The sequence below is a fragment of the Tasmannia lanceolata genome, unplaced genomic scaffold (genome assembly GCF_043159265.1).
Source record: "Tasmannia lanceolata isolate RefF3 unplaced genomic scaffold, GAP_Taslan_0.1 ptg000002l, whole genome shotgun sequence".
Lineage (NCBI taxonomy): Eukaryota > Viridiplantae > Streptophyta > Magnoliopsida > Canellales > Winteraceae > Tasmannia > Tasmannia lanceolata.
In genome coordinates this window covers 47781789-47808818 of record NW_027518679.1, presented here as the reverse complement: position 1 = coordinate 47808818, position 27030 = coordinate 47781789, and the positions used below count along the sequence as shown (strand labels likewise).

General features: G+C 38.6%; 1 protein-coding gene and 1 pseudogene across 4 annotated transcripts; both read right to left on the bottom strand.

Moving 5' to 3' along the window:
* Nucleotides 1-5643: 5643 nt before the first annotated feature.
* On the bottom strand, nt 5644-26635 carry LOC143892629 (uncharacterized; annotated as a pseudogene). The gene is made up of 7 exons (XR_013255562.1): nt 26203-26635; nt 24177-25660; nt 12252-12306; nt 9543-9840; nt 7319-9001; nt 6286-7106; nt 5644-6200 (listed from the first exon to the last, which is right to left on the bottom strand). The product of XR_013255562.1 is annotated as an uncharacterized LOC143892629 (transcript).
* LOC143876157 (putative terpene synthase 2) lies at nt 15050-19866 on the bottom strand. 3 transcript variants are annotated; one of them, XM_077377853.1, is made up of 4 exons: nt 19597-19866; nt 16810-16937; nt 16086-16334; nt 15050-15500 (listed from the first exon to the last, which is right to left on the bottom strand). In XM_077377853.1, exons 3-4 carry the CDS (start codon nt 16332-16334, stop codon nt 15210-15212), a joined length of 540 nt encoding a protein of 179 aa, XP_077233968.1. In that variant the 5' UTR covers nt 16810-16937; nt 19597-19866; the 3' UTR covers nt 15050-15209. The 3 variants fall into 3 exon arrangements, with proteins under 3 accessions (XP_077233968.1, XP_077233960.1, XP_077233975.1); XM_077377845.1 differs by having other exon boundaries at nt 19643-19866; XM_077377860.1 differs by lacking the exon at nt 19597-19866 and having other exon boundaries at nt 16810-19539.
* Nucleotides 26636-27030: the final 395 nt, after the last annotated feature.

Below are 27030 nucleotides of genomic sequence, written 5' to 3'. Positions count from 1 at the left end.
TGTTTAGAGACTTGATAACCCCTTTTTAGAGACTTGGTTACCCATGTTTAGAGACTTTAAAACCCCTTTTAGGACTTGATAACCCATGTTTAGAGACTTGAGAACCCATTTTAGGACATGATAACTCATGTTTAGGAACTGTGAAGCCCTTTTTTGGACTTGAAAACCCATGTTTAGGGACTTGATAACCCCTGTTTAGAGACTACAAGCTCGTTTTAGGACTTGATAACCCTATTTAGAGAATTGAGAACCCCTTTTGAGGCCTTGATAAGCCCTTTAAGGACTTGATAACCCATGTTTATAAACTTGGTTACCTATTTTTAAGACTCGATAACCCCCAATTAGAGACTTACAACCCCATTTTAGGACTTGATAACCCATGTTTAGAGATTTCAGAACCCTTTTTGAGAACTTGATAACATCTAAATAGAGACTTGAGAACACCTTGAAGGACTTGATAACCCATGTTTGGAGACTTGATGACCCCGTTTTGGAGACTTGATAACCCAAGAAAAGCATGTGTGTTTCTCCAAATTGTTTGGCTAGATGTAGTTCGTTTCAAAACTTTTCGGTTGATCATCTTTACTTTCATTTTCCCCTTCTGATTTACAAAACAAACAAACATGCGCCTAGAATCTTAACGATTATGATCTTGATCCAATTCATTTCAGAGATGGTTGGGATCATTTTCCACTTTATGTGTCTACAATAGGCTATAATTCAACCACCCTTGGAGTGCCGACCATGTTGGTATCATTTCAAAGATGGTTGGGATCATTTTTCCACTTTAAAGTGATGAATCTTTGTCATCTCTGGAAGGTACCATTAAAATGATCCAACCATCTCTGAAATGAACAGGATCTAGGAAGGGGTTACCAGTAAAATGATCCCAATCAACAGGTATATATAGATCTGTAAATAATCAAGGAAACATAATCATCAAGATTTTAGGATCATGTTTGTTTGTTTTGTAAAGGAGAAGGGGAAGAAGAAAGAAAAGATGAACAACCAAAAAGTTCTGAAATGAACTGGATCTAGCCAAACAATTTGGAGAAATTTACATGCTTTTCTTAAGTTATCAAGTCTCCAAAAATGGGTTATTATGTCTCCAAACAGGGGTTATCAAGTCTTTCAAGGTGTTGTCAAGTCTCTATTTAGATGTTATCAAGTCTCTAAACATGGGTTCTCAAGTCCTTAAAGGGATTCTCGAACCTCTAAATTGGGGTCATTAAGTCTTGAAACGGGGTTGTAGTCTCTAAATAGGGGTTATGGAGTTCCTAAACAGGGGTTTTCAAGTCCAAAAAAGGGCTTCACAGTTCCTAAACAGGGGTTATCAACTCCTAAAACGGTTTTCAAGTCTCTAAACATGGGTTATCAAGTCCTAAAAAGGCTTCAGCTCTCTAAAGAGGGTTCTCAAGTCTCTAAACAGGGGTTATCAAGTCTCTAAATAGGGTTCTCAACTACAAAAAACGGCTTCTCAGGTTCATTACAGGGGTTATCAAGTCCTAAAAACGGGTTCACAAGTCTCTAAACATGGGTTAGCAAGTCCCAAAAAGGCTTCAGCTCTCTCAAGAGGGTTATCAAGTCTCTAAAAGGAGTTATCAGGTCCTATCAAGGGTTGTAGTCTCTAGAAGGGGCTTATCATGTCTCTAAAAGGGTTTATCCAGTCACTTAAAGGGGTTACCAAGTCTATAAACATGGATTATTATAAAGTCTCTACAAGGGGTGGTTTATCAAGTCCCTAACCAGGGGTTCTCTGTTTCTTCTATTGAAGAAAACCTAACCACCATGAAGCTCTCATCTTACAACAATCAGAGATAAAGGGAAAAGGACATGAAAAAAAAAAAAAAACATTTCCTTTGCAAGGCTTACAACAAAGGAAATGCAGAAAAAAAAGAATCAAGGGAACATTATTTAGATAAAACAAATAGTTTGCAATTAAGCGTAATGAAAATGAAAATTACATCTTCAAATATAATAAAAACTTTCCTCAGGATTTGGAGAGAACTGAAGGCAAAAACAACTCAAAAGGCATAAGCCCCATAAAGAGTTTTTTTCCCTGGTCTAAAATCACATTTACAACGATGGAAGCAAAAGAAAATCTTAACAAGAACACAGAAAGTGGAAGCAAGGAAAGGGTTTCGAGGGTTAGAATTTTACTTGTGATTGGTAGTTTCTTCAAATATGACAGTAGAAATTGCGTTACCAGAAATCGGCCGAATAGATGAAGACACTGGAAGTGATGGTCGGAGAGTGATATTCCCCACCTTCTTCGATAAAATCCCCCCTTCTAGTCCACAGCCGGTACAATACTCCTCCGAATTGAGTCCGACTCAAGCAAGTGAGTGAAAGGTGTGGCAAGAGAGCGAGTTCGACTCGCGAAGGATCAGCAGTTGAAGGACGGATCCTTTAGCGCCAGTACTATTCCCAACTGGTCTCCCTCTCTATCTCTCCAACATGTACGGTTGGTGGGCCCACAATTAATTTGTTTAAATGTTTGAGCAGGGTATGCCCCACCCATGTCTTCCAAAGTGAACCACATGGCCCTCGCCGTAGGATAATCCAAACCGTTGGAGGCACCAAGGAATGCCGAAGAGGTGTCTCAGCCTCCTCCTTTCTCCTCTCTGTTGCTTGCTTCTCCTTGCAAACCTTATATGTCCCCTCTTTTAATTGCATTTTGGGTTTTTATATAACCCTAAGTTGGAAAATTGATCTGAGCCGTCCATTTACCATCAACAACCTAGATGGCCTTTTTGGTTTAGAATTCTCTAGAAGCTATTCCATCTTCTTTCAATCACCATCATCCATTTGTCTCTTTCATCCTACAGCCCACATTTGTTGCTTCATAAAGAAGCCATGTCAAACTCCAAGAATTCCCTTAAAATGAGAGATTACTTCATTTCCTACCCAAAACACTTTTTTTTTTGTTTTTGTTTTTTTTTCTAAAAGGAAAGTTCACTTTTCTTTTAGAAACAAAAGATAGTGTGTCATTACTAAGAATAAATATTAATGATATTATTAATAATAAATAAAAAGGATTTACTTATCGGATTCGGATGTTAAACGGATCGGATATACCATTTACCAGATTTGCATCCGCTAAGAGCCGGATATCTCATAAACGGATTCGGATAATATCTGCTTGAAACGGATTCGAATAATATTCGCTTTAAACGGACTCGGATACGGACAGTAATCGAATTTCCGAATATCCATTTACACCCCTAGTGGAAAATGTAGTACCATGTTTTGGTAATGGGGCGAAGTCAATTTTCTTGTCTTTTTTAATTGGCTTCTTAGAGCCTTTGGGGAATGGCAATAGCCTTTGATAGCTGGTTAAATAATAAAGGACACAGTGATTCGCCCGTTATCAAAACATGATATTGCCAACATGAGTAGCCTTTAAGTACTCCCGTAGGCATTTGAGATCCCAATAGATATTACTTCAATCAAGTTTTGGAAGTCATTACCTATTCTACCAAAACTGGTCATTAGTTGTAAAGAAGATTATTTTAAGGTGACTGTTATCTGCACTACCATATTTTGATAATGGCACAATTAGCTTTTGTTTACCACTTTTTATGGTTGGATGTTGATAGCATATGGAGTAAGGATGTCCGTGAATCCACTTCGAATCGGATCCACCAATGTCTTGGTGACGATCTATTGGGATTCCTTATTGGTTGGAATCATTTTGGAGTGTTTTTGAATCCTACTTTTCGAATCGAAGTGATATCCATTTCGAATCGGACCGTCTATCGGAGTATCCTAGGTCCTACACAATTCAAGCTTAAGGTTAGGTGAGGCAAAAAGAAAGAAACTTGAGAGCGAGGGGAAAATTGTCATCGAAAAGAAAAGTGGGAAAATGAAATATTATTTGTCATTTGAGCATGTTTTTAAATATTATGAAATGTGTCATGAATAGACATAAATATACAAAAAATATGAATTTTATTTCCTGACACTTAGGGGAGCAACTCAGGCCTGGGTTCACTCAGGTCGGGTCGGGTTTGGGCAATCCAACCTAGTGAAACCCGACATTTTTTATGAAATTTGTTTTTTGAATGCTTAAAAACTCAGGTCGGATCAGGTTCGGGTTGGAAAAAAGGGTTTCTCGGGTCGAGTCGGGTTGGCCTCAAGCCGATCTGAGTTGCACCCCTACTGACATTGGTGCCCTCCATTTGGATCTAGGATGCTCTAGGTCACAATTAGAAATAATTCAGACCTTAGGATATTGATCCAGTGGACACGGATCGAATCCACATGTTATGACCACTTCCTGTCAGTTAATGTCTAGATCTTTTGGATGCATCAGACCGTGTCTCCATTGAACCCTAATCTTAGGTATTGTAACAGCCCTGAAAAGTCAATTGAATAAGTGTAACACAAAGAGTAGTGCATGCCATTATCAAAATATGGTAGTGCAGATATCAGCCCCCCTATTTTAATTTGATCTTTAAATTAAGGCCTTTAGTAACTAATTACTTGAATCATTTTTGGAAGTATCATAGTCATCATCTGCAAAACCATTTACGTTTAAGATTTTATGCAAGTAATTTTCAGAGGTAAGATGCCCTAGAACCAAATTGTCACCTAAGGTGGTTGATCAAAATTTCATCCTTGCCCAAATTCATTGTTTCAGAAATAATGAATTGGTCCTAAATGTATCAACGTTTGTGCTCTCTTCTATTTCTATGAGTGTTTTTGGGGATTTGGTCTGTCGAATTGTTCGACAACGCGTGAAGAAAGGTGCACGATCTCAACGAATTACTTCTGAATAAATTCAGAAATCATATGTAAGAACCATAGCATTTCGTGACTCATTGGTAAATCGACTTTGATTCTCTATCAACATGTCGAATTGAAATCTAAATGGGGCGTGGCCAAGTGGACAGATTTGTTATTCTCTGTTCACAGAATTTTGTGGGATTTGCTAGCTTCCATACCAAAAGGCATTTCACAGATGGTCATCTGACAGCAGCCACAGAGGCTCACTTTTCAGCAGATTTTGTCTTCATTCACGAGGTGGCTGCGAAGGTGAAAAAGAACCCATTTGTGCCATTTGCTGGAATTGTTTAGATTGGAAGCATGAGATCAGAGAGCTGTCCAATTGTTCACATGCTTTTCATGTAGGATGCCTAGATAAGTGGGTGGATCAAGGCCAGATGACATGTCCCTTGTGTAGATCTAAGCTACTGCCTGAAGGGGAACAGAGAAATGGTGGTAGAGATTCCTGAATGGTGGAGAGAATTTCTTTTCTGTTTGGTGAGGATCTGGCGAGGGATGAAAATTTTGTATGAATCTCCCTGCACGCATTTTGATTTGAATGCGAGTTGGGTGAATAAGATGTGAGTAAAATCATTGTAAAGATTTTGAATTCTTTTACAGACGCAGTAGCAGAGTGCTTGCAATGTATAGTCTATCTAAGATTTGTCAATTATGTTTTCCTTTGAATTTACCATGTATTTCCCACCTGAGACGAGGACACCCCTCATTACTAATGCTCATCCTAATCACCTCCGAAAAGTAGTGAAAAAAAGCCAATATACCCCTAAAATAAGAAGGAATGTTGCTCACTGGACAACCAAAAGAATCGCCATCTAAAACAATCGGTCGACCAAACCATGTTAATTTTTGCAACACTTTGTTTCATCCAAATAATGGTCGATGTCTGATATATACATCCCTTTAAGATATGTTCATACAGATGATATTTCTATTTTTTTTGAAGAGGGTAACTACAAAAATTATATTAAGAACGGGGGACAAGGTGTCCTTGACAATGTAAAATAAAACGTACAAACAGCCAAGCACAAAAAAACCCCAGAGAACCCAACTACTATCTAAAGAACATCAATTCTTCCATTTCTAAACCTGCTTTTGCAAATCTATCCGCCATAGAGTTTGCGGTCTGTTTCATATGATTAAACATGGATCACACTATTGGACAAAGGTCGTGAATCTCCATGCTTATGTTGGGCAAATTCCACGGTCCTAGACCCTTAGAAGCTACCCAAGCGAGGGCATTTGAAGAAAAAGAAGCGCCTTCTCCAATCAAAGGACCTGAACCCGATAATGCAAACCATTTGAGCCCACAAAAGAGAGTTCTAGCCTCCGCCTCATTTGAATCACAAATCCCATCCGGGCCTGAGAAATTCTGAATAATATTTGACAGCTAATACAGGTGATATTCCCGGCAGCTGCAATACATGCAACAATCCCTCAATCACCTTAACTTATCGCAACCAAGATGAAAAGATTAACTTTGAACAACAGAAATCCTACCTCGGTGTTCCCTGTACTGGTAAACCAATTAAAGCTCTGAAAAGTTGAGCCCAAACCTCACCATCTGATCTCTCCAAAAGATTGCAGCATGTCATCATTAACATATTTGAATTTTCTCTAGATAGGAATGGGCAAAGCAATTATCAAGCAGTGAAGTGTCAATAAATGCTGAACACATGCAGCTGTAAAATGTTATCTATTGGTCTTGAACTCCTACAAGTTATCCGTCTGGAAACAAAATCCGCTTCTTTTAACCTTCTAGTTGAACTAGGATGGTTGAAGCAGGAAAGAATGGTTTATGATTAGAAAATGTTAGAAAGAAAGTAACATTTTTCGAAGAGATTTTGGCTAATTTCCTTTGGGAAGTTTCTATTGTTGTTGTTCTCAAGAGAAGTGGAGTGTTTTTAAAATCGCAGAGCTGTCAACACCTGAAAAAAGAAAGTAGATCTGTATCACTATTGTCATATCGCCAAACATGTTGAATCTCCTTGGCATGACCCGCAATCACATCAAAAATCTCGAAGGATAGCAAACCGCATCTCTCACTTATCAGACAACATTAAGAGAGTTATTATCAATAATAAGGTGATCCAACTGAGTCTGATGTATGAGGATTCTATAAAGAAGCGTCTGGACATCCGCCTTGTTGGAATTTTTCTCACCAATAGCCCCGAAAAAAGCTCATTTAAGCAGGAGGATAGTCTCTCTCTGCCAAGACCCAAAGTTGGGAGTTTCAGTTGGGACGAAGATGCTCCTCACTATATCTGCGCATCTGAATCTCTTCATAGAACAAGATACCCTTGAAGATTTCTCTATGGACGCTGCACACACCAGTGGACAAGCAAAGTAGGTTAGTCCTTGCAATAATATATTTCATCCAAATAATGTCTAGATATTTGATATATACAGTCCTTCAAGAAATGTACATCCATGTGATATCTCCCACGACTACAATATATGTATTGCTTCCTCAGACGCCTTAAGTTATCAAAACCAAAATAACAATAATAACATTGAACTCCAGAAATCTTACCTCTGTGTTGCCTGCATTGTTAACCTATAAAAGGTCTGAAATGTTGAACCTAAACCTCACCATCTTAGCTCTCGAAAAGACTACAGCATCTCATCATTAATATATTTGCACTCCCTCCACATAGGAATGGGCAAATCAATTATAAAGCAACGAAATTTCAATAAATGACCAACACGTGTAGCTGTCAATTTCTCTTTACTGGTTTTGAATCCTGTAAGTTATCTGTTTAGAAAAAAAATCTGCTTCTTTTAATCTTCTATCAGCTTTGAGGGAAATCACCAATTCTTTCAAGCAACTCACAAAAGGCCCATATCCTTTTTCTGTTAATTCATAGAACAAAGAAAATGCTTCCTGAGCTCTCCAAATTTTACAAAGACCCTTAATCACTGTATTATAAAGTTCAGTATCTAAATTTCGATGCTTCTCCAAACTAAATGGCAAAAGTTCTCGTGCCTCTAAGAATTTACCATCCTCACAAAGGGAGCCAACCAATTTCTCCATGTTCACTGAATACCCACTACTATACAGTGCTGTAACAATCTCAATTGCGTTATCCCTAAGACCACTCTTGAAAAGAATGATAATGGTATCTGTTGACAGATTGACGTTTTGCAGAATTCTCCTCTCTAACATCACCGTAACAAGTTTAGCAGCCTCATATGCACAACCATCTCTTATAAGAGCAGCGCGAGTATAGAATGAAAAGTAGATGTTTTAGGATGATGATCACTTCTCAACATCTTCTCCAAAGTTTTCTGAGCAAAACCCGATTCCACCTTCTGCAGAAAACCCTCAATCAAACATTCATACGTCTCCATATCCGGTACAAAGTCTCTCCTCAACATCAAGACCAAAATCTCATACGCAGCTCGAAATGAACCTTCTTTGCAGTGGGTATTGTGTTCCTCTCTTGAATAACTGCCTAAACACTTTCTCTGCCTTTCCCGCCTTCCCCACCGCACATAAATATTCAAAAATAGGATTATAAGCAGCAACAAGCGGAACACACCCATCTTTCTTAAGCAGAATTTCACTCTCCTAAAGCGGATCAAACAGCTCCTCAGCTCTCACAAAATCCCCTCTCTGACATAAATTCCTAACCAGAACAGCGTCCGTCGCAGAATCAGGTTTGACATTTAAGTCAGACATTTTATCAAACATGTTCATGGCCTCATCCAACTTCCCTCCATGACAATGGGCATTCATCAAAGTATTAAAAGTACATGTATCTGGTCTAAATTCCCCACTATCACTAACACCCTGCAAAATCTCCTTAATCTTATCCAGTTTTTGAGCCTCACATAGGCCTTGGATGAGGGTATTGTATGTAACTTCATTTGGTTTCAAACCTCTACTTAGCATTTCATCAAACACCTCCAATGCTTCCTGAACAGACTGCTTCTTGCAGCAACCTCTAATGAGAGTTGGATATGTAACTACATTTGAATTCAATTCGGAGCTCTTTGACCTCATTCCCTTCAAGAGATTGTGCGGAATTTGAACCTTTCCAGCCCGACATAGCCCGTCCACAAGCGTGTTATATGTAACGATATCCGGATCACATCCGGATCTTGTCATTTCCTTGAAAAACCTGAAACCATCGTCCACCATTGAATTTAAACAGAAACCCCTGATCAGGATATTGAACGTGTAGACATCGGGCAACATCCGGTCCGTCAATACCTGTGAAGTATAAATGATTAAATAACACCATCTCTAACAACTTAAGCTTGTGGAGTAATGACTTTAATATTAAAAAAATGCACCCACCTAAAAAAATGAGTTAATAACACCATCTCTAACAACTTAAGCTTAAGCTTTTGGAGTAATGGGGTGTTACTTCTTACACATGGTACGAGAGCCATTGATTCAAAACACAATAAGTTGTTAACATTAAAAAAAAATGCACCCTCCTCCAAAAAAGAGTTAAATAACACGGGGTGTTACTTCTTACAAATGGTATCAGAGCCATTGATTCAAAACCCAATAAGTCCTTAATATTAAACAAAAAATGCACCCTCACCCTCCTCCCAAAGAGTTAAATAACACCATCTCTAACAACTAAGCTTAAGCTGTTGTAGTAATGGGGTTTTACTTCTTACTCATGGTATCAGAGCCAATGATTCAAAACCCAACAACTCCTTGATATTAAAAAAGATGCAATGTGAAGTGTTAATTAAATAACATGCTTAAGCTTTTGGAGAAATTGATTGTTTCACAATACCATTTCATCATACAATTTCTTGGCCATAACAGTCCGGCCACGGCGGAGGAGAACTGAAAAGATACTATTGAAGGAGAAGTCCGGCTTCACCATAACTCCGGATCAGAGTATTGAAGAAACGATTTGAACCGTTGGATGAGATCTTGCCGATTATACTGGAGGAAATTACGAGCTGAGAGGGTTTTGAAAGGGGTTTTAGTTTTTGTTGTTTTGGGGGTGATGCTAACGTGAGCGGGGAAGGGAAGAGGTGATGGGAGAGATGGGCGTAGCGGCGTGGGAGGAGGAGCATGACCGGAAACTGGTTTTTACGTTAAGGGAGTACGGCTGCAAATGAACCAGCCGAACTTGAGCTTTGTATAGTTCGGCTCGGAAAACCCGCGAGCTTTTTAGGCTCGCCCAGCTGAGATGAGCCAAGCTTTAAAGCTCGGATTATGTTTGTTTTTTAAATATAAAATAAAAGAATGTGAGTTATTTATCACAAATGAAAGTTTGGTTGAGTGGTTAGAGGGGGCTTGGGTTCAAATCCCACAAAATGTTATGTTTTTATCATTCTTGTCTTCTTGAGCCGGGCCGAACACGAGCCTTCATGAAAATTAAACGAGCCGAGCCCGAACACCCTAAAGCTCGTCTCGGCTCGGTTCATTTGCAGCCCTATATGGGAGGTCGGGTATTCAGTGGAAAAATAAGGAGAAAGGATATAGTATTTTCGATGGAAAAATATTTTTCATGTAAAATAAAATTCTAAGGGCACGTTTGGATACCGCAATAACCTCTGCCAGCCTTCGAGATATAGAAATTTTCCTACGCTCATCCCGATCATGTCCTATCAAATCTCTCTCTTTTTCCCACTGCCTTACCCGCTCTCTCACCGCTTCGAGATAGAGATTAATAAAGAAAAAAAATTCTTGGCTACCAGACATGACCCAATTGATTAGAGAGGATAGGGTAGGGTGGATGGGTGGGAGAAAGACGAGAGAATTTTGAGAGGGAAAGACTGAGATGAGGGTGAGTAGGGGATAAAAACCGGGAAACAGAAAACTCTGCTCAAACTGGGATTGACTTTTTCGTGAATTTTAAGCCATTTCTCACCCTTATCTAGGACGTGCCCTCTTAAAAAATGCTAGTTTTATTTTCATTTATAATCTCTCATATCCTGACCAGGAACCGACATGGTTTCATCGTTTGTAATTCATAAATTTTTATTTCTAATATTTAATAGAAAATTTTATAGAAAAATTTAGTGATATAACATATAAGAGAGTATTCTCTTACAAAATGTTGTTCTAACTTCTAAGTACGTATACTTTATAATACAATATTATACATAGGAGAAGGTCAAATTTCGGTCCTTATGATTGATATTGGAACTGTAAGAAAATAGTTTCAGTTTCGATCATCATTATTGTCACGCCCCAAACCGTAATCACATGCAGTCCGACACATGACAGCAATGCATACTTGACCCGTAATCACATGCATACTGTGGTTCACAAGACCCGATCTTCTTAACGGTGAGGATCAAACCTTGTGCCTCATAACTAGCCGACGGAGATGGATTTGCGTCTCCCAACACTCGCCTTCAGATATAGCTACACGTATAATGTGAAAGAAATAAAAAAAGATGCCTTTGAAAAGGCTACAATGGATGTCGAAACTACCAAAACTACGGTCCCATGCCATGTCGCAAATGGGGATTTGTTGGGTTACACTCTTGGTTCTACTACCTGTAGTGTCACTCTATAGTTTTTTTTGATAAATCCCTCTCAACGAACCCCCCTCTTAAGGGAATGTCACCTAAATTAAACTCTCTCTCTCTCTCTCAAAAAAAAAAAAGGAAAAAAAAAACACTACGGCCCACTTCATTGGATGATCCAAACTGTTTATTTATTGGGCCACAACCTAGATAGGTTGCACCACGTAAATCATTTCCATAGGACGATCCTAACCCTCCAATCTATAATCAGTTTACCCTATAGATTGGAGTGTCAAGATCATCCTATGGAGATGATTTACGTGGTGCAGAACATGAGGTGTAAATAGTGAGCCCAGTACTGCATAGAAATATGAGGTGTAAATTGTGGGTTCACCTTATGCATGGGTTAGGGGAGATGGTGGGCCCCACCTATCAATACATGAAGTGAAAAATGGTGGGAACCAACATTTGCCCCCCTTTAAGTTGATTCCGGGCTCCGCCCTCAGTCAGGATGAGAGTTCACATATATAGCTTATGAACCTTCTCTCCCTTTCCAATGTGAGATCTTACAATCCACCCCATTTAGGGCCTGACATCCTCCCTTTCCAATGTGAGATCTTACGATTCCATGAATGGCCCATTGTCTGATTACAAGAATGGAAGGTGTTAGGCACCGTTCTCGCCCGATAAGTACTAGTTTTTAATTTTTGAGGGCTTTATTTAGTTAAAATTCATCAAAAGGGTTATTTATCCATTCTCATTTTATGCCTTATGTTGAACATGCAAGAGTTCTACATGATCAGAGAATAGGCAAAGCATGAATTCATGAATCTAACATAATTGACATCTATATGAAGTACACATGAACGGAACATGTGTGAAACTTGTTAACTTACCAACTTTGCCAAGTGGGTCCCATTTCTATTTTTGCATGCAAAATAATATAGCCGACCTTGCTCACTTTTCCACGTGAAACAAGCTATATATATATATATATATATATAAAGCAAACTTACTTCTATGTTTGGGAAAGAGTGGGAATTCCCATTATAACCCCCATTTGCATGTGCTCTGAAACAGATATTGCGTGCACAATAACATACGTGGCCTTTTAATTTCTTTGCACTAAAAAAAATCCAAAGTGGCTGGACGTTTATGCATAAGATGATCCAACCGTCCATTTTATGTGTCCACAAAAGTTACATCCCAAACTATCATTTCCATTGATAGGGCTCACAATTCGGCTTTCATGGGATGATCTAAACCGTTCAAAAAGTGGGCCACAATGTGGATAGTTACACCCCCCTAGGTTATTCCATGAGTTGATCCACACCATCCAATCAATGGGCCACAATATAAATGTTAATTTGCACCCCTAATTCATCTTAATAGAACAATCCCGACCACCCATTTGTGGGTACACAAAGGTTGCATCCCATAATATCGTTTCCACTAATGGGTCCTTCAATGTAAACTATCTGTCCCTCTAATTTACCTCCATAAGCTGATCCAAGCTGCTCAAATGATGGTCCACCATGTGAGTTGATTACACCCCTCAAATCATTTCCCAAGGCCGATCCAAACCGTTCACTTCATTGGGCCACAAGATAAATGAATCACACCATGCAATTCTAGTGGATGATCCAAGCCGCCCATATTTTGACTACCATTTCCCGACCTTCTAATCCACAACCACAACCCACAACATTTCAACTCACAAACAAGACCATATGGCCTAGAACATTCAAATGTAATTTCCCTATGAATCATATTCCGGCTAAATACTTGTGTACCATGCTTGCATTCAGCTCAAATTTTCCTTTGAAATTTTATCTTTTCACTAAATTTTTCGGAAAAATCCAAAAATGGCCCTGCAAATCAAAAACAAAAAAAACACATCAAATAGCACTGCTCTAAATATCAAATATGAATGATTTACTACCCTAAGATTCACACATAAATGTGATCATCAACAGCCAATTGAACTTGACGCAGACAACTCTAATGATGGTGCTAACATGTACTCTACAAATACAAATGCAACATGATAAGATTATATGTTTTGACAAAACACAATTGGTCCTAAATGCATTTATTCTAAATGGATGTACCATAAGGTTGATAATGGGAGAACCACTGATTGATTCACATGGATTTACTTATGGATTTTATACCTTCCTTTGATTTGATCAAAGATAGAACATGAAATAGTTTCTCCTTGATTTAATCATGACGGCTTATTACCAATGTCCTAACTCGGGTCTTACATGCCTAAAATGGGACTTAAGTGCCTAATGTAGGACTTAAGTGCCTAATGTGTGTTCCAACACGGATCTTGCATATGTGATTAACATGTTGTTTATGGGAATGATGCATAGGTTTTACTTAACCTAAATGGACAAAATTGAAGATAAGATTTGGGTTTAACTAGGATATTTAATTCCTAATTCAAGACTCTGGGTGATTTATGGGGATTCTGGTTAAGAAACTGGGTCACTCTGATGCATTCCCGTGGCACTCTAGTGTACTCTGGATCATTCCAGGAGTCATTCGAGTTCATTTCCGAGGCACTCTGGATCATTCCAGAGGGACTCTAGAACATTTGAGCAGAACTCGGGGGTATTCTAGTTTATCCTAGTTCTAAACTAAATTATGTGGGCCTAGAGGAATGATTTGCAGCCTAAAACTAATGCAAGAAAAATGGATTTTAATGCAATATCGAGTTTACAGACAAATTTAATGAATCAACTATTAAATTCAAATATTGATGAGAAACATGTATCTAAATATTTTAACATGGATTCTAACAAAATTAATATATATGGAAATAAGTTAACATGGATTCTAACAATTTTAACAAAGTTAATCATGGATTCTACCAAAAATTAATATGAAACATGGACTGTAACAGTTTTTACAACTTTAATCATGGATTCTACCAAAATCAAGATAAAAATAAATTTTCCTAAAAAGGCGGAACTTACCTTCCTTTCCTAACGATTTGTGAAGATCCGCCCATCCCAACGCTTTCGACGCATTGGGTGGGGGGAATGGGAATGGGAATGTGAAATTGGGTTGGATTTTCTAGAGGAGAGAGAGGGTATGGGCTATGGACGAATGCTTTTCTTAATGGCTAGGAGAGGGGGACGTTTTTGCTTGATCGTAAAATAAGGGAGAGGGATGGGTATTTATAGAACGTTGGAGGAAATTTCCATTCCTTTTCGACTATTTGGAGGCATAAGGGATACGAAATTAAGGTGGGAAATGGGGATTGGTTAGATGGAATGGATATGCGGATTTTAGAATCCGGAATTTCTTCAAAATTGTAAATGAGAGACAAGAGAAGAAGCGGATCAACCGTCGTTTTCTGATTTCTCCCCCTTCTTTCTGTCAGCAAGAGAGGAGCAGATCATATGTTTCCAGATTTTAGATATCTCAGGATGAGGGAGAGATTTCTAAAACCTTGATTTCTTCTTTAAAATTCAAGAAACGCTGTCAGGATAGCATACGACAGCTTGATCATCAACCCTATTTTACACTGTTTTCAAAATAAAATTTGGATTCTAAAATCCGCGTAACCAAACGGCCCCTTAGTGACGCCTTTTATTGATGATGAAGATTTTTCCGGATAATTTCGTATAGGTGACTGATTTTTTATTTAGGTGATGGATTTTACACTTAAGCTTTTAATAAGTGTAAAGATAAACTACGAGCTTTGCTATAAACATGTTCCTTAGGTCTCTCTAAAGAAAGTATTCACTTTGTGACAAAACACACAATACAACCAGAGAAGATACTACACACACGTACAACATTAGTAACCCTTTTACATATTATTATCCACCAATTTAGACAGCATAGTAAACACAAAGTACTATCAATGCTATTACATATTACATCCAATAGTAAGATAATCAATCCTTTATTGAGGCACATTTAAACCGGCCATAAAACTAAGTGAACCACATCTATTCTTAAAGGGCAATCGGTTCAACAAACAATGCGATGATCCGCTCTTTGGTCTTGCCTTCGGCAAATGTGTATCCATCATCATTTTTGTACAATACTTCCATAACACGTGCGAGATTCACAATTGGCATAAGGAGAGCAAGTGAGACAGGAGGGTCAAGGCAGGCTTGACTTAGGCCTTTCCATGCAATCTTAATCAATTCTTGCAACTTATCACACGCCTCCTGCTCTGAGCACCCATGCTCCTTGACATAGCATTCGAGAGATGATACAACATGCCCTCGTTCTTGTTCAAACTTCAAATGTCAATGATACATAAAAATAATATTAAAATCAATACAAAAAACAATTACACATTTTATCTTCTTGTCTCATGTTACTTAAATTAGTTGATCCATGTATTATGATTTTTTTTTTGGGTTAAAAAGACTTACTCAACTCATAACTCAATGGCTGGACATAAAACACCTTCTGATTTCGATATAGGCACATCCCTAAGTTTTATTTAGTTGGATTAGCTTTTAACTCTAGTACAGTTAGCAATCTCTTAAGAAATTAGAGGTAATTAGTTTGTGGGGGATTAGAATGTTATTGTAATGAGAAGGTAGTTTGTCATTAAAATAGTCATGAGACATGACAAGAATATGAAGGTTGTTTTAAGGATGGGAAGTGATATATCCGCCCCTTTTGATTACTTGGGACACCCAGCAGCAGTGTATCAGCCCGTCCGCTGTCCTTTATACACTACTGCTGGGTGTCACAAGTAATCCAAAGGGGCGAATATATCACTTCCCTTCAAGGATTCATAATATTATTAAGTCAACTGAGTTTTTTTTTTTCACAATATCACTGTAAATGTTTCATGTAAATTAGCATCCTACCTTGCTTCCCACGATGTCATCTCGGAGTCGGTTAACTATTGATGCATCCATAACAATCTTGGGCCTTGTGCTTGCCCAATCAAATGCCTCCTTTGTTGCAATTTCATCCATCCCAACAAAAGTGAGGATAGTAATACTTGGGTAACCGCAACTGATCAATGAGAGGGTTAAATGCTCATTGAATAGAGGTACATATCCCTTGTTATACCATACAGCTTCATTAAAGTATGCTCCTGTTAACCATTTCATCTGCGATAAGAGCAAGTTGTTCAACCATAATATTAGAACATAAAAATCAGGGAAAAATACATTTACACCCCCTCTAGCTTCTGACACATATATGTTTAAAGGAAACACAAGGTTATCTTGAAAATATATGTTTCCCGAAAAACACAAGGTGTATGTGTCAGAAACTAGAGGGGGTGTAAATATATGTTTCCCGAAAAATTATCATCGAAAAGGAAACACAAGGTTATCTTCCCAAAACAACTCAAGGATGTTGATGTTGGCACTCCCATGTTTAATAATTGTATAAAATTCAAGTTATCTTTTCTTTTTGCTTTTGATTGATTTTTGGGAACTGCAATAACGTTTGCCAGCCATTTATATAATAAAAGACTAGATGAGTGAGTGCAATTATCAAAACATGGTATTGGCAATATCTGTAGCCTAATTTAAATGTTCTTAATATGCCTCAAATTTTATGTATGTTAAGATGTCATACTGCTTCTATTAAGTATGGTACACGATAAGACTTTCCATTCCTCTTCTATTTCCTTGACAGTACTCAACAACGCAAGATAGCACACTTTCATGTATTTTGGAAGCTGATGTGCTGACTCAACATCCCACCTGAAATTAATTAGCCATTCACAATATCAGTTCCTGGCCTATTAATGATTGCCAAATGAAACTAAGAAGTCATTTTCTTACAAGATATGGTGGTAGACATGTGGACTAACTTATAAAACGCATCAATTTCCTCAGTTAAAAATCATATGGATATATATGGACTATCGTGGGTAATATTTTTCCATCACCTTTCTAGCACAATATCAGCATTATATACGTACCTTGGGTGATACTCTCTTGTTGTTTGGCAAATGGCCTGTTAGTTTGTATCTTCAGAAGAAAAGAGAATGGAAGAGAGAGAGAGAGAGAAAGAGAGCAATATAGTATATGAGATGAAAATTCAAAGGATGTCTAAGGGCATGTTGGGAAACAATGAAAAATATTTCATGGAATATTTCTCTACCTAGCATGAGTGGAAGAGTGATACGGAAGTGGGAGAGAAAGATTTGAGGAGGTGGTGAGTGAGGAGAAAATGGTGGGAAAAAATCCTAATTTTAACAGGAATCTATTTTCCTGTCTTTTTAATGCATCATCTAACCAATCTCCTCATTCGCGGCATTATCATGTCTCCCTCTCAGGGCCCACTTTACTTCTCTTTTGGTTTGGGGAAACAAATAATCCCTGAATTTTAGTCTCATGGTCTGCAAAGAACCCGTTTTAGGACATGATAACTCCTGTTTAGGAACTGTGAAGCCCTTTTTTGGACTTGAAAACCCATGTTTAGGGACTTGATAACCCCTGTTTAGAGACTACAAGCTCGTTTTAGGACTTGATAACCCTATTTAGAGAATTGAGAACCCCTTTTGAGGCCTTGATAAGCCCTTTAAGGACTTGATAACCCATGTTTATAAACTTGGTTACCCATTTTTAAGACTCGATAACGCCCAATTAGAGACTTACAACCCCATTTTAGGACTTGATAACCCATGTTTAGAGATTTGAGAACCCCTTTTGAGGACTTGATAACATCTAAATAGAGACTTGAGAACACCTTGAAGGACTTGATAACCCAAGAAAAGCATGTGTGTTTCTCCCAATTGTTTGGCTAGATGTAGTTCATTTCAAAACTTTTCGGCTGTTTATCTTTACTTTCATTTTCCCCTTCTGATTTACAAAACAAACAAACATGCGCCTAGAATCTTAACGATTATGTTCTTGATCCAATTCATTTCAGAGATGGTTGGGATCATCTTTCCACTTTATGTGTCTACAATAGGTTATAATTCAACCATCCTTGGAGTGCCGACCATGTTGGTATCATTTCAAAGATGGTTGGGATCATTTTTCCACTTTAAAGTGATGAATGTTTGTCATCTCTGAAAGGCACCATTAAAATGATCCAACCATCTCTGAAATGAACAGGATCTAGAAAGGGGTTACCAGTAAAATGATCCCAATCAACAGGTATATATAGATCTGTAAATAATCAAGGAAACATAATCATCTAGATTCTAGGATCATGTTTGTTTGTTTTGTAAAGGAGAAGGGGAAGAAGAAAGAAAAGATGAACAACCAAAAGGTTTTGAAATGAACTGGATCTAGCCCAACAATTCGGAGAAATTTACATGCTTTTCTTACGTTATCAAGTCTCCAAAAATGGGTTATTATGTCTCCAAACAGGGGTTATAAAGTCCTTCAAGGTGTTGTCAAGTCTCTATTTAGATGTTATCGAGTCTCTAAACATGGGTTCTCAAGTCCTTAAAGGGATTCTCAAACCTCTAAATTGGGGTTATTAAGTCTTGAAACGGGGTTGTAGTCTCTAAATAGGGGTTATGGAGTTCCTAAACAGGTGTTTTCAAGTCCAAAAAAGGGCTTCACAGTTCCTAAACAGGGGTTATCAACTCCTAAAACGGTTTTCAAGTCTCTAAACATGGGTTATCAAGTCCTAAAAAGGCTTCAGCTCTCTAAAGAGGGTTCTCAAGTCTCTAAACAGGGGTTATCAAGTCTCTAAACACGGTTCTCAACTACAAAAAAGGGCTTCTCAGGTTCATTACAGGGGTTATCAAGTCCTAAAAACGGGTTCACAAGTCTCTAAACATGGGTTAGCAAGTCCTAAAAAGGCTTCAGCTCTCTCAAGAGGGTTATCAAGTCTCTAAAAGGAGTTATCAGGTCCTATCAAGGGTTGTAGTCTCTAGAAGGGGCTTATCAAGTCTCTAAAAGGCTTTATCCAGTCACTTAAAGGGGTTACCAAGTCTACAAACATGGGTTATTATAAAGTCTGTACAAGGGTGGTTTATCAAGTCCCTAACCAAGGGTTCTCTGTTTCTTCTATTGAAGAAAACCTAACCACCATGAAGCTCTCTTCTTTCAACAATCAGAGATAAAGGGAAAAGGAGATGAAAAAAAAAAACATTTCCTTTGCAAGGCTTACAACAAAGGAAATGCAGAAAAAAGAATCAAGGGAACATTATTAAGATAAAACAAATAGTTTGCAATTAAGCATAATGAAAATGAGAATTACATCTTCAAATATAATAAAAACTTTCCTCCGAATTTGGAGAGAACTGAAGGCAAAAGCAACTCAAAAGGCATAAGCCCCATAAAGAGTTTTTTTTCCCCTGGTCTAAAATCACATTTACAACGATGGAAGCAAAAGAAAATCTTAACAAGAGCACAGAAAGTGGAAGCAAGGAAAGGGTTTCGAGGGTTAGAATTCTACTTGTGATTGGTAGTTTCTTCAAATATGATAGTAGAAATTGCGTTACCAGAAATCGGCCGGAGAGATGAAGACACTGGAAGTGATGGTCGGAGAGTGATATTCCCCACCTTCTTCGATAAAATCCCCCCTTCTAGTCCACAGCCGGTACAATACTCCTCCGAATTGAGTCCGACTCAAGCAAGTGAGTGAAAGGCATGGGAAGAAAGCGAGTTCGACTCGCGAAGGATCAGCAATTGAAGGACGGATCCTTCAGCGCCAGTACAATTCCCAACTGGTCTCCCTCTCTATCTCTCCAACATGAACGGTTGGTGGGCCCACAATTAATTTGTTTAAATGTTTGAGCAGGGTATGCCCCATCCATGTCTTCCAAAGTGAACCACTTGGCCCTCGCCATAGGATAATCCAAACCGTCCATATGATGGGCCACAACGTACAAAGGTTGCCTGCAAAATATCATTTCCATAGGATGATCCTAGCCCTCCGATCTAAAGAGAAACTGAGTATTTACGTTGTGGCCCATCAAATGGGCGGTTTAGATCATCCTAGGGGGCCTAAGGCAGGAATTGGCCTAAAGGAACCATAATGTTGATTGGTCTCCTTGTTCAATTACATGGTTTTACCCGGGCTTTCGAGGCTAGTGATATTCGCAGTACTAGGGGTGTAAACGGATCGAATTCGGAGCAGATATGGCTATATCCAAATTCGATTACAGTATATACTATCCGAATTCGGATTCGGATTCGACGGATATATAATATCTATTGCTGAATTCGTATCCGCCGGATATTGTTCGAATTCGGATATTATCCGTATCCGTTTATCCGGTAAATTCGAACATTTTTTTACAGCACTTTGTCTTTTTTCTCCTTCTTACTCCTCGAATGAATTTTCCAAACCCTAAAACTAGACCTCTACATTCTCTTCACAAAATTAACTCTCAAACCCTAAAATATAGAAGATCCTCTTCTTCCTTTTAAAACAAAGGCAGAGAGAGAGAGGGGGTGGGGATGGATGATGGTGTTGGTAGTGGTCTTTGGGTTTTTCCTTTTTTTTGTATATGATGGAATGAGTTTGGGCTATTTTGAACAGGGGAAGTGGGAGTGCTGATGGTGGAAGATGAAGAGAAATGGGGATGGAGATGGGGACTGGGTTAGAGATGGAGGTGACGGAAGTGGCTATGAGAAGGTGGAGAGGGGCAGCGATGGATTTTGGTGCGGTTGGAGGCACCAAGGAATGCCGAAGAGGTGTCTCAGCCTCCTCCTTTCTCCTCTCTGTTGCTTGCTTCTCCTTGCAAACCTTATAAGTCCCCTCTTTTAATTGCATTTTGGGTTTTTATATAACCCTAAGTTGGAAAATTGATCTGAGCCGTCCATTTACCATCAACGACCTAGATGGCCTTTTTGCTTTAGAATTCTCTAGAAGCTACTCCATTTTCTTTCAATCACCATCATCCATTTGTCTCTTTCATCCTACAGCCCGCATTTGTTGCTTCATAAAGAAGCCATGTCAAACTCCAAGAATTCCCTTAAAATGAGAGATTACTTCATTTCCTACCCAAAACACTTTTTGTTTTTTTTTTTTTTTTTTCTAAAAGGAAAGTTCACTTTTGTTTTAGAAACAAAAGATAGTGTATCATTACTAAGAATAAATATTAATGATATTATTAATAATAAATAAAAAGGATTTACTTATCGGATTCGGATTTTTAACTGATCGGATATACCATTTACCAGATTTGCATCCGCTAAGAGCCGGATATCTCATAAACGGATTTGGATAATATCCGCTTGAAACGTATTCGAATAATATTCACTTTAAACGGATTCGGATACGGACAGCAATCGAATTTCCGAATATCCATTTACACCCCTATGTAGTACCATGTTTTGATAATGGGGCGAAATCAATTTTCTTGTCTTTTTTAATTGGCTTCTTAGAGCCTTTAGGGAATGGCAATAGCCTTTGATAGCTGGCTAAATAATAAAGGGCACCGTGATTCGCCCCGTTATCAAAACATGATATTGCCAACATGAGTAGCCTTTAAGTACTCCCGTAGGCATTTGAGATCCCAATAGATATTACTTCAATCAAGTTTTGGAAGTCATTACCTATTAGGGCTGCAACTCGAGCCGGGTAAAACCCGACCCGCATCGACCCGACCCGAAAATAGCCTGGGTTGGGTTCAGGTTTCATGGGTTTCGGGTCGAGCCGGGTTTGAAGGGGCCCGACCCGACCCGACCCGAGTTACATAAGTTATAGTATGTACATTTTTTTCTATTGTTAGTTAAAAGTTAAAAGTGAAAACCCACACACCCACTATTACTGTATGTGAGTGTAATTTCTGCTTCTATGAGTTGAGTTGATTCAAGTGTTTGATTCAACATTGTTTGATTGTAATTACAACATTGTTTGATTACAGCATTGTTTGATTCAAGTGAGTGTAATTTCTGCTTCTATGAGTTGAGTTGATTCAAGTGTTTGATTCAGCATTGTTTGATTGTAATTACAACATTGTTTGATTCAAGTGTGACGTGAGTGTAATTACATCATTGTTTGATTCAAGTGTAATGTGAGTGTAATTTCTGCTTCTATGAGTTGAGTTGCCTTGCCAAACAAGAATTTTCCTTAAAAAATTGCGTCAACGTGAAAAAACCCGACCCGACCCGAGATTTATCATGGGTAGGGCCGGGTTTGGGAATCGTGGGTTTTCCAAAAAAAAACCTGACCCGACCCGACCCGAGATATTTCTCGGGTAGGGTCGGGTTTCCGCCCGACCCGAGTTGCAGCCCTATTACCTATTCTACCAAAACTGGTCATTAGTTGTAAAGAAGATTATTTTAAGGTGACAGTTATCTGCACTACCATATTTTGATAATGGCACAATTAGCTTTTGTTTATCACTTTTTATGGTTGGATGTTGATAGCATATGGAGTAAGGATGTCCGTGAATCCACTTCGAATCGGATCCACCAATATCTTGGTGACGATCTATTGGGATTCCTTATTGGTTGGAATCATTTTGGAGTGTTTTTTAATCCTACTTTTCGAATCTAAGTGATATCCATTTTGAATCGGACCGTCTATCGGAGTGTCCTAGGTCCTACACAATTCAAGCTATCAAAGGACCTGAACCCGATAATGCAAACCATTTGAGCCCACAAAAGAGAGTTCTAGCCTCCGCCTCATTTGAATCGCAAATCCCATCCGGACCTGAGAAATTCTGAATAATATTTGACAGCTAATACAGGTAATATTCCCGGCAGCTGCAATACATGCAACAATCCCTCAATCACCTTAACTTATCGCAACCAAGATGAAAAGATTAACTTTGAACAACAGAAATCCTACCTCGGTGTTCCCTGTACTGGTAAACCAATTAAAGCTCTGAAAAGTTGAGCCCAAACCTCACCATCTGATCTCTCCAAAAGATTGCAGCATGTCATCATTAACATATTTGAATTTTCTCTAGATAGGAATGGGCAAAGCAATTATCAAGCAGCGAAGTGTCAATAAATGCTGAACACATGCAGCTGTAAAATGTTATCTATTGGTCTTGAACTCCTACAAGTTATCCGTCTGGAAACAAAATCCGCTTCTTTTAACCTTCTAGTTGAACTAGGATGGTTGAAGCAGGAAAGAATGGTTTATGATTAGAAAATGTTAGAAAGAAAGTAACATTTTTCGAAGAGATTTTGGCTAATTTCCTTTGGGAAGTTTCTATTGTTGTTGTTCTCAAGAGAAGTGGAGTGTTTTTAAAATCGCAGAGCTGTCAACACCTGAAAAAAGAAAGTAGATCTGTATCACTATTGTCATATCGCCAAACTTGTTGAATCTCCTTGGCATGACCCGCAATCACATCAAAAATCTCGAAGGATAGCAAACCGCATCTCTCACTTATCAGACAACATTAAGAGAGTTATTATCAATAATAAGGTGATCCAACTGAGTCTGATGTATGAGGATTCTATAAAGAAGCGTCTGGACATCCGCCTTGTTGGAATTTTTCTCACCAATAGCCCCGAAAAAAGCTCATTTAAGCAGGAGGATAGTCTCTCTCTGCCAAGACCCAAAGTTGGGAGTTTCAGTTGGGACAAAGATGCTCCTCACTATATCTGCGCATCTGAATCTCTTCATAGAACAAGATACCCTTGAAGATTTCTCTATGGACGCTGCACACACCAGTGGACAAGCAAAGTAGGTTAGTCCTTGCAATAATATATTTCATCCAAATAATGTCTAGATATTTGATATATACAGTCCTTCAAGAAATGTACATCCATGTGATATCTCCCACGACTACAATATATGTATTGCTTCCTCAGACGCCTTAAGTTATCAAAACCAAAATAACAATAATAACATTGAACTCCAGAAATCTTACCTCTGTGTTGCCTGCATTGTTAACCTATAAAAGGTCTGAAATGTTGAACCTAAACCTCACCATCTTAGCTCTCGAAAAGACTACAGCATCTCATCATTAATATATTTGCACTCCCTCCACATAGGAATGGGCAAATCAATTATAAAGCAACGAAATTTCAATAAATGACCAACACGTGTAGCTGTCAATTTCTCTTTACTGGTTTTGAATCCTGTAAGTTATCTGTTTAGAAAAAAAATCTGCTTCTTTTAATCTTCTATCAGCTTTGAGGGAAATCACCAATTCTTTCAAGCAACTCACAAAAGGCCCATATCCTTTTTCTGTTAATTCATAGAACAAAGAAAATGCTTCCTGAGCTCTCCAAATTTTACAAAGACCCTTAATCACTGTATTATAAAGTTCAGTATCTAAATTTCGATGCTTCTCCAAACTAAATGGCAAAAGTTCTCGTGCCTCTAAGAATTTACCATCCTCACAAAGGGAGCCAACCAATTTCTCCATGTTCACTAAATACCCACTACTATACAGTGCTGTAACAATCTCAATTGCGTTATCCCTAAGACCACTCTTGAAAAGAATGATAATGGTATCTGTTGACAGATTGACGTTTTGCAGAATTCTCCTCTCTAACATCACCGTAACAAGTTTAGCAGCCTCATATGCACAACCATCTCTTATAAGAGCAGCGCGAGTATAGAATGAAAAGTAGATGTTTTAGGATGATGATCACTTCTCAACATCTTCTCCAAAGTTTTCTGAGCAAAACCCGATTCCACCTTCTGCAGAAAACCCTCAATCAAACATTCATACGTCTCCATATCCGGTACAAAGTCTCTCCTCAACATCAAGACCAAAATCTCATACGCAGCTCGAAATGAACCTTCTTTGCAGTGGGTATTGTGTTCCTCTCTTGAATAACTGCCTAAACACTTTCTCTGCCTTTCCCGCCTTCCCCACCGCACATAAATATTCAAAAATAGGATTATAAGCAGCAACAAGCGGAACACACCCCTCTTTCTTAAGCAGAATTTCACTCTCCTAAAGCGGATCAAACAGCTCCTCAGCTCTCACAAAATCCCCTCTCTGACATAAATTCCTAACCAGAACAGAGTCCGTCGCAGAATCAGGTTTGACATTTAAGTCAGACATTTTATCAAACATGTTCATGGCCTCATCCAACTTCCCTCCATGACAATGGGCATTCATCAAAGTATTAAAAGTACATGTATCTGGTCTAAATTCCCCACTATTACTAACACCCTGCAAAATCTCCTTAATCTTATCCAATTTTTGAGCCTCACATAGGCCTTGGATGAGGGTATTGTATGTAACTTCATTTGGTTTCAAACCTCTACTTAGCATTTCATCAAACACCTCCAATGCTTCCTGAACAGACTGCTTCTTGCAGCAACCTCTAATGAGAGTTGCATATGTAACTACATTCGGATTCAATTCGGAGCTCTTTGACCTCATTCCCTTCAAGAGATTGTGCGGAATTTGAACCTTTCCAGCCCGACATAGCCCGTCCACAAGCGTGTTATATGTAACGATATCCGGATCACATCCGGATCTTGTCATTTCCTTGAAAAACCTGAAACCATCGTCCACCATTGAATTTAAACAGAAACCCCTGATCAAGATATTGAACGTGTAGACATCGGGCAACATCCGGTCCGTCAATACCTGTTGAAGTATAAATGATTAAATAACACCATCTCTAACAACTTAAGCTTGTGGAGTAATGACTTTAATATTAAAAAACGCACCCACCTAAAAAAATGAGTTAATAACACCATCTCTAACAACTTAAGCTTAAGCTTTTGGAGTAATGGGGTGTTACTTCTTACACATGGTATGAGAGCCATTGATTCAAAACACAATAAGTCGTTAACATTAAAAAAAAATGCACCCTCCTCCCAAAAAGAGTTAAATAACACGGGGTGTTACTTCTTACAAATGGTATCAGAGCCATTGATTCAAAACCCAATAAGTCCTTAATCTTAAACAAAAAATGCACCCTCACCCTCCTCCCAAAGAGTTAAATAACACCATCTCTAACAACTTAAGCTTAAGCTTTTGTAGTAATGGGGTTTTACTTCTTACTCATGGTATCAGAGCCAATGATTCAAAACCCAACAACTCCTTGATATTAAAAAAGATGCAATGTGAAGTGTTAATTAAATAGCATGCTTAAGCTTTTGGAGAAATTGATTGTTTCACAATACCATTTCATCAAACAATTTCTTGGCCATAACAGTCCGGCCACGGCGGAGGAGAACTGAAAAGATACTATTGAAGGAGAAGTCCGGCTTCACCATAACTCCGGATCAGAGTATTGAAGAAACGATTTGAACCGTTGGATGAGATCTTGCCGATTATACTGAAGAGGAAATTACGAGCTGCATTGAGATTGCGAGTGTGGGCAAGGATTTGGAGCATGATTGTGCGAGAGGGTTTTGAAAGGGGTTTTAGTTTTTGTTGTTTTGGGGGTGATGCTAACGTGAGCGGGGAAGGGAAGAGGTGATGGGAGAGATGGGCGTAGCGGCGTGGGAGGAGGAGCATGACCGGAAACTGGTTTTTGCGTTAAGTGAGTACGGCTGGAAATGAACCAGCCGAACTTGAGCTTTGTATAGTTCGGCTCGGAAAACCCGCGAGCTTTTTAGGCTCGCCCAGCTGAGATGAGCCAAGCTTTAAAGCTCGGATTATGTTTGTTTTTTATATACAAAATAAAAGAATGTGGGTTATTTATCACAAATGAAAGTTTGGTTGAGTGGTTAGAGGGGGCTTGGGTTCAAATCCCACAAAATGTTTGTTTTTATCATTCTTGTCTTCTTGAGCCGAGCCGAACACGAGCCTTCATGAAAACTAAACGAGCCGAGCCCGAACACCCTAAAGCTCGTCTCGGCTCGGTTCATTTGCAACCCTATATGGGAGGTCGGGTATTCAGTGGAAAAATAAGGAGAAAAGATATAGTATTTTCGATGGAAAAATATTTTTCATGTAAAATAAAATTCTAAAGGCACGTTTGGATACCGCAATAACCACTGCCAGCC

What these genes read in the sequence shown, in the direction of transcription:
- LOC143876157 (XM_077377853.1), bottom strand. Translation starts at nt 16,334, where the DNA reads ATGAAATGGTTAACAGGAGCATACTTTAATGAAGCTGTATGGTATAAC. An exon ending in ATGACATCGTGGGAAGCAAG is followed by an intron (nt 15,501 to 16,085) that starts GTAGGATGCTAA and finishes TGACATTTGAAG; the next exon opens with TTTGAACAAGAACGAGGGCA.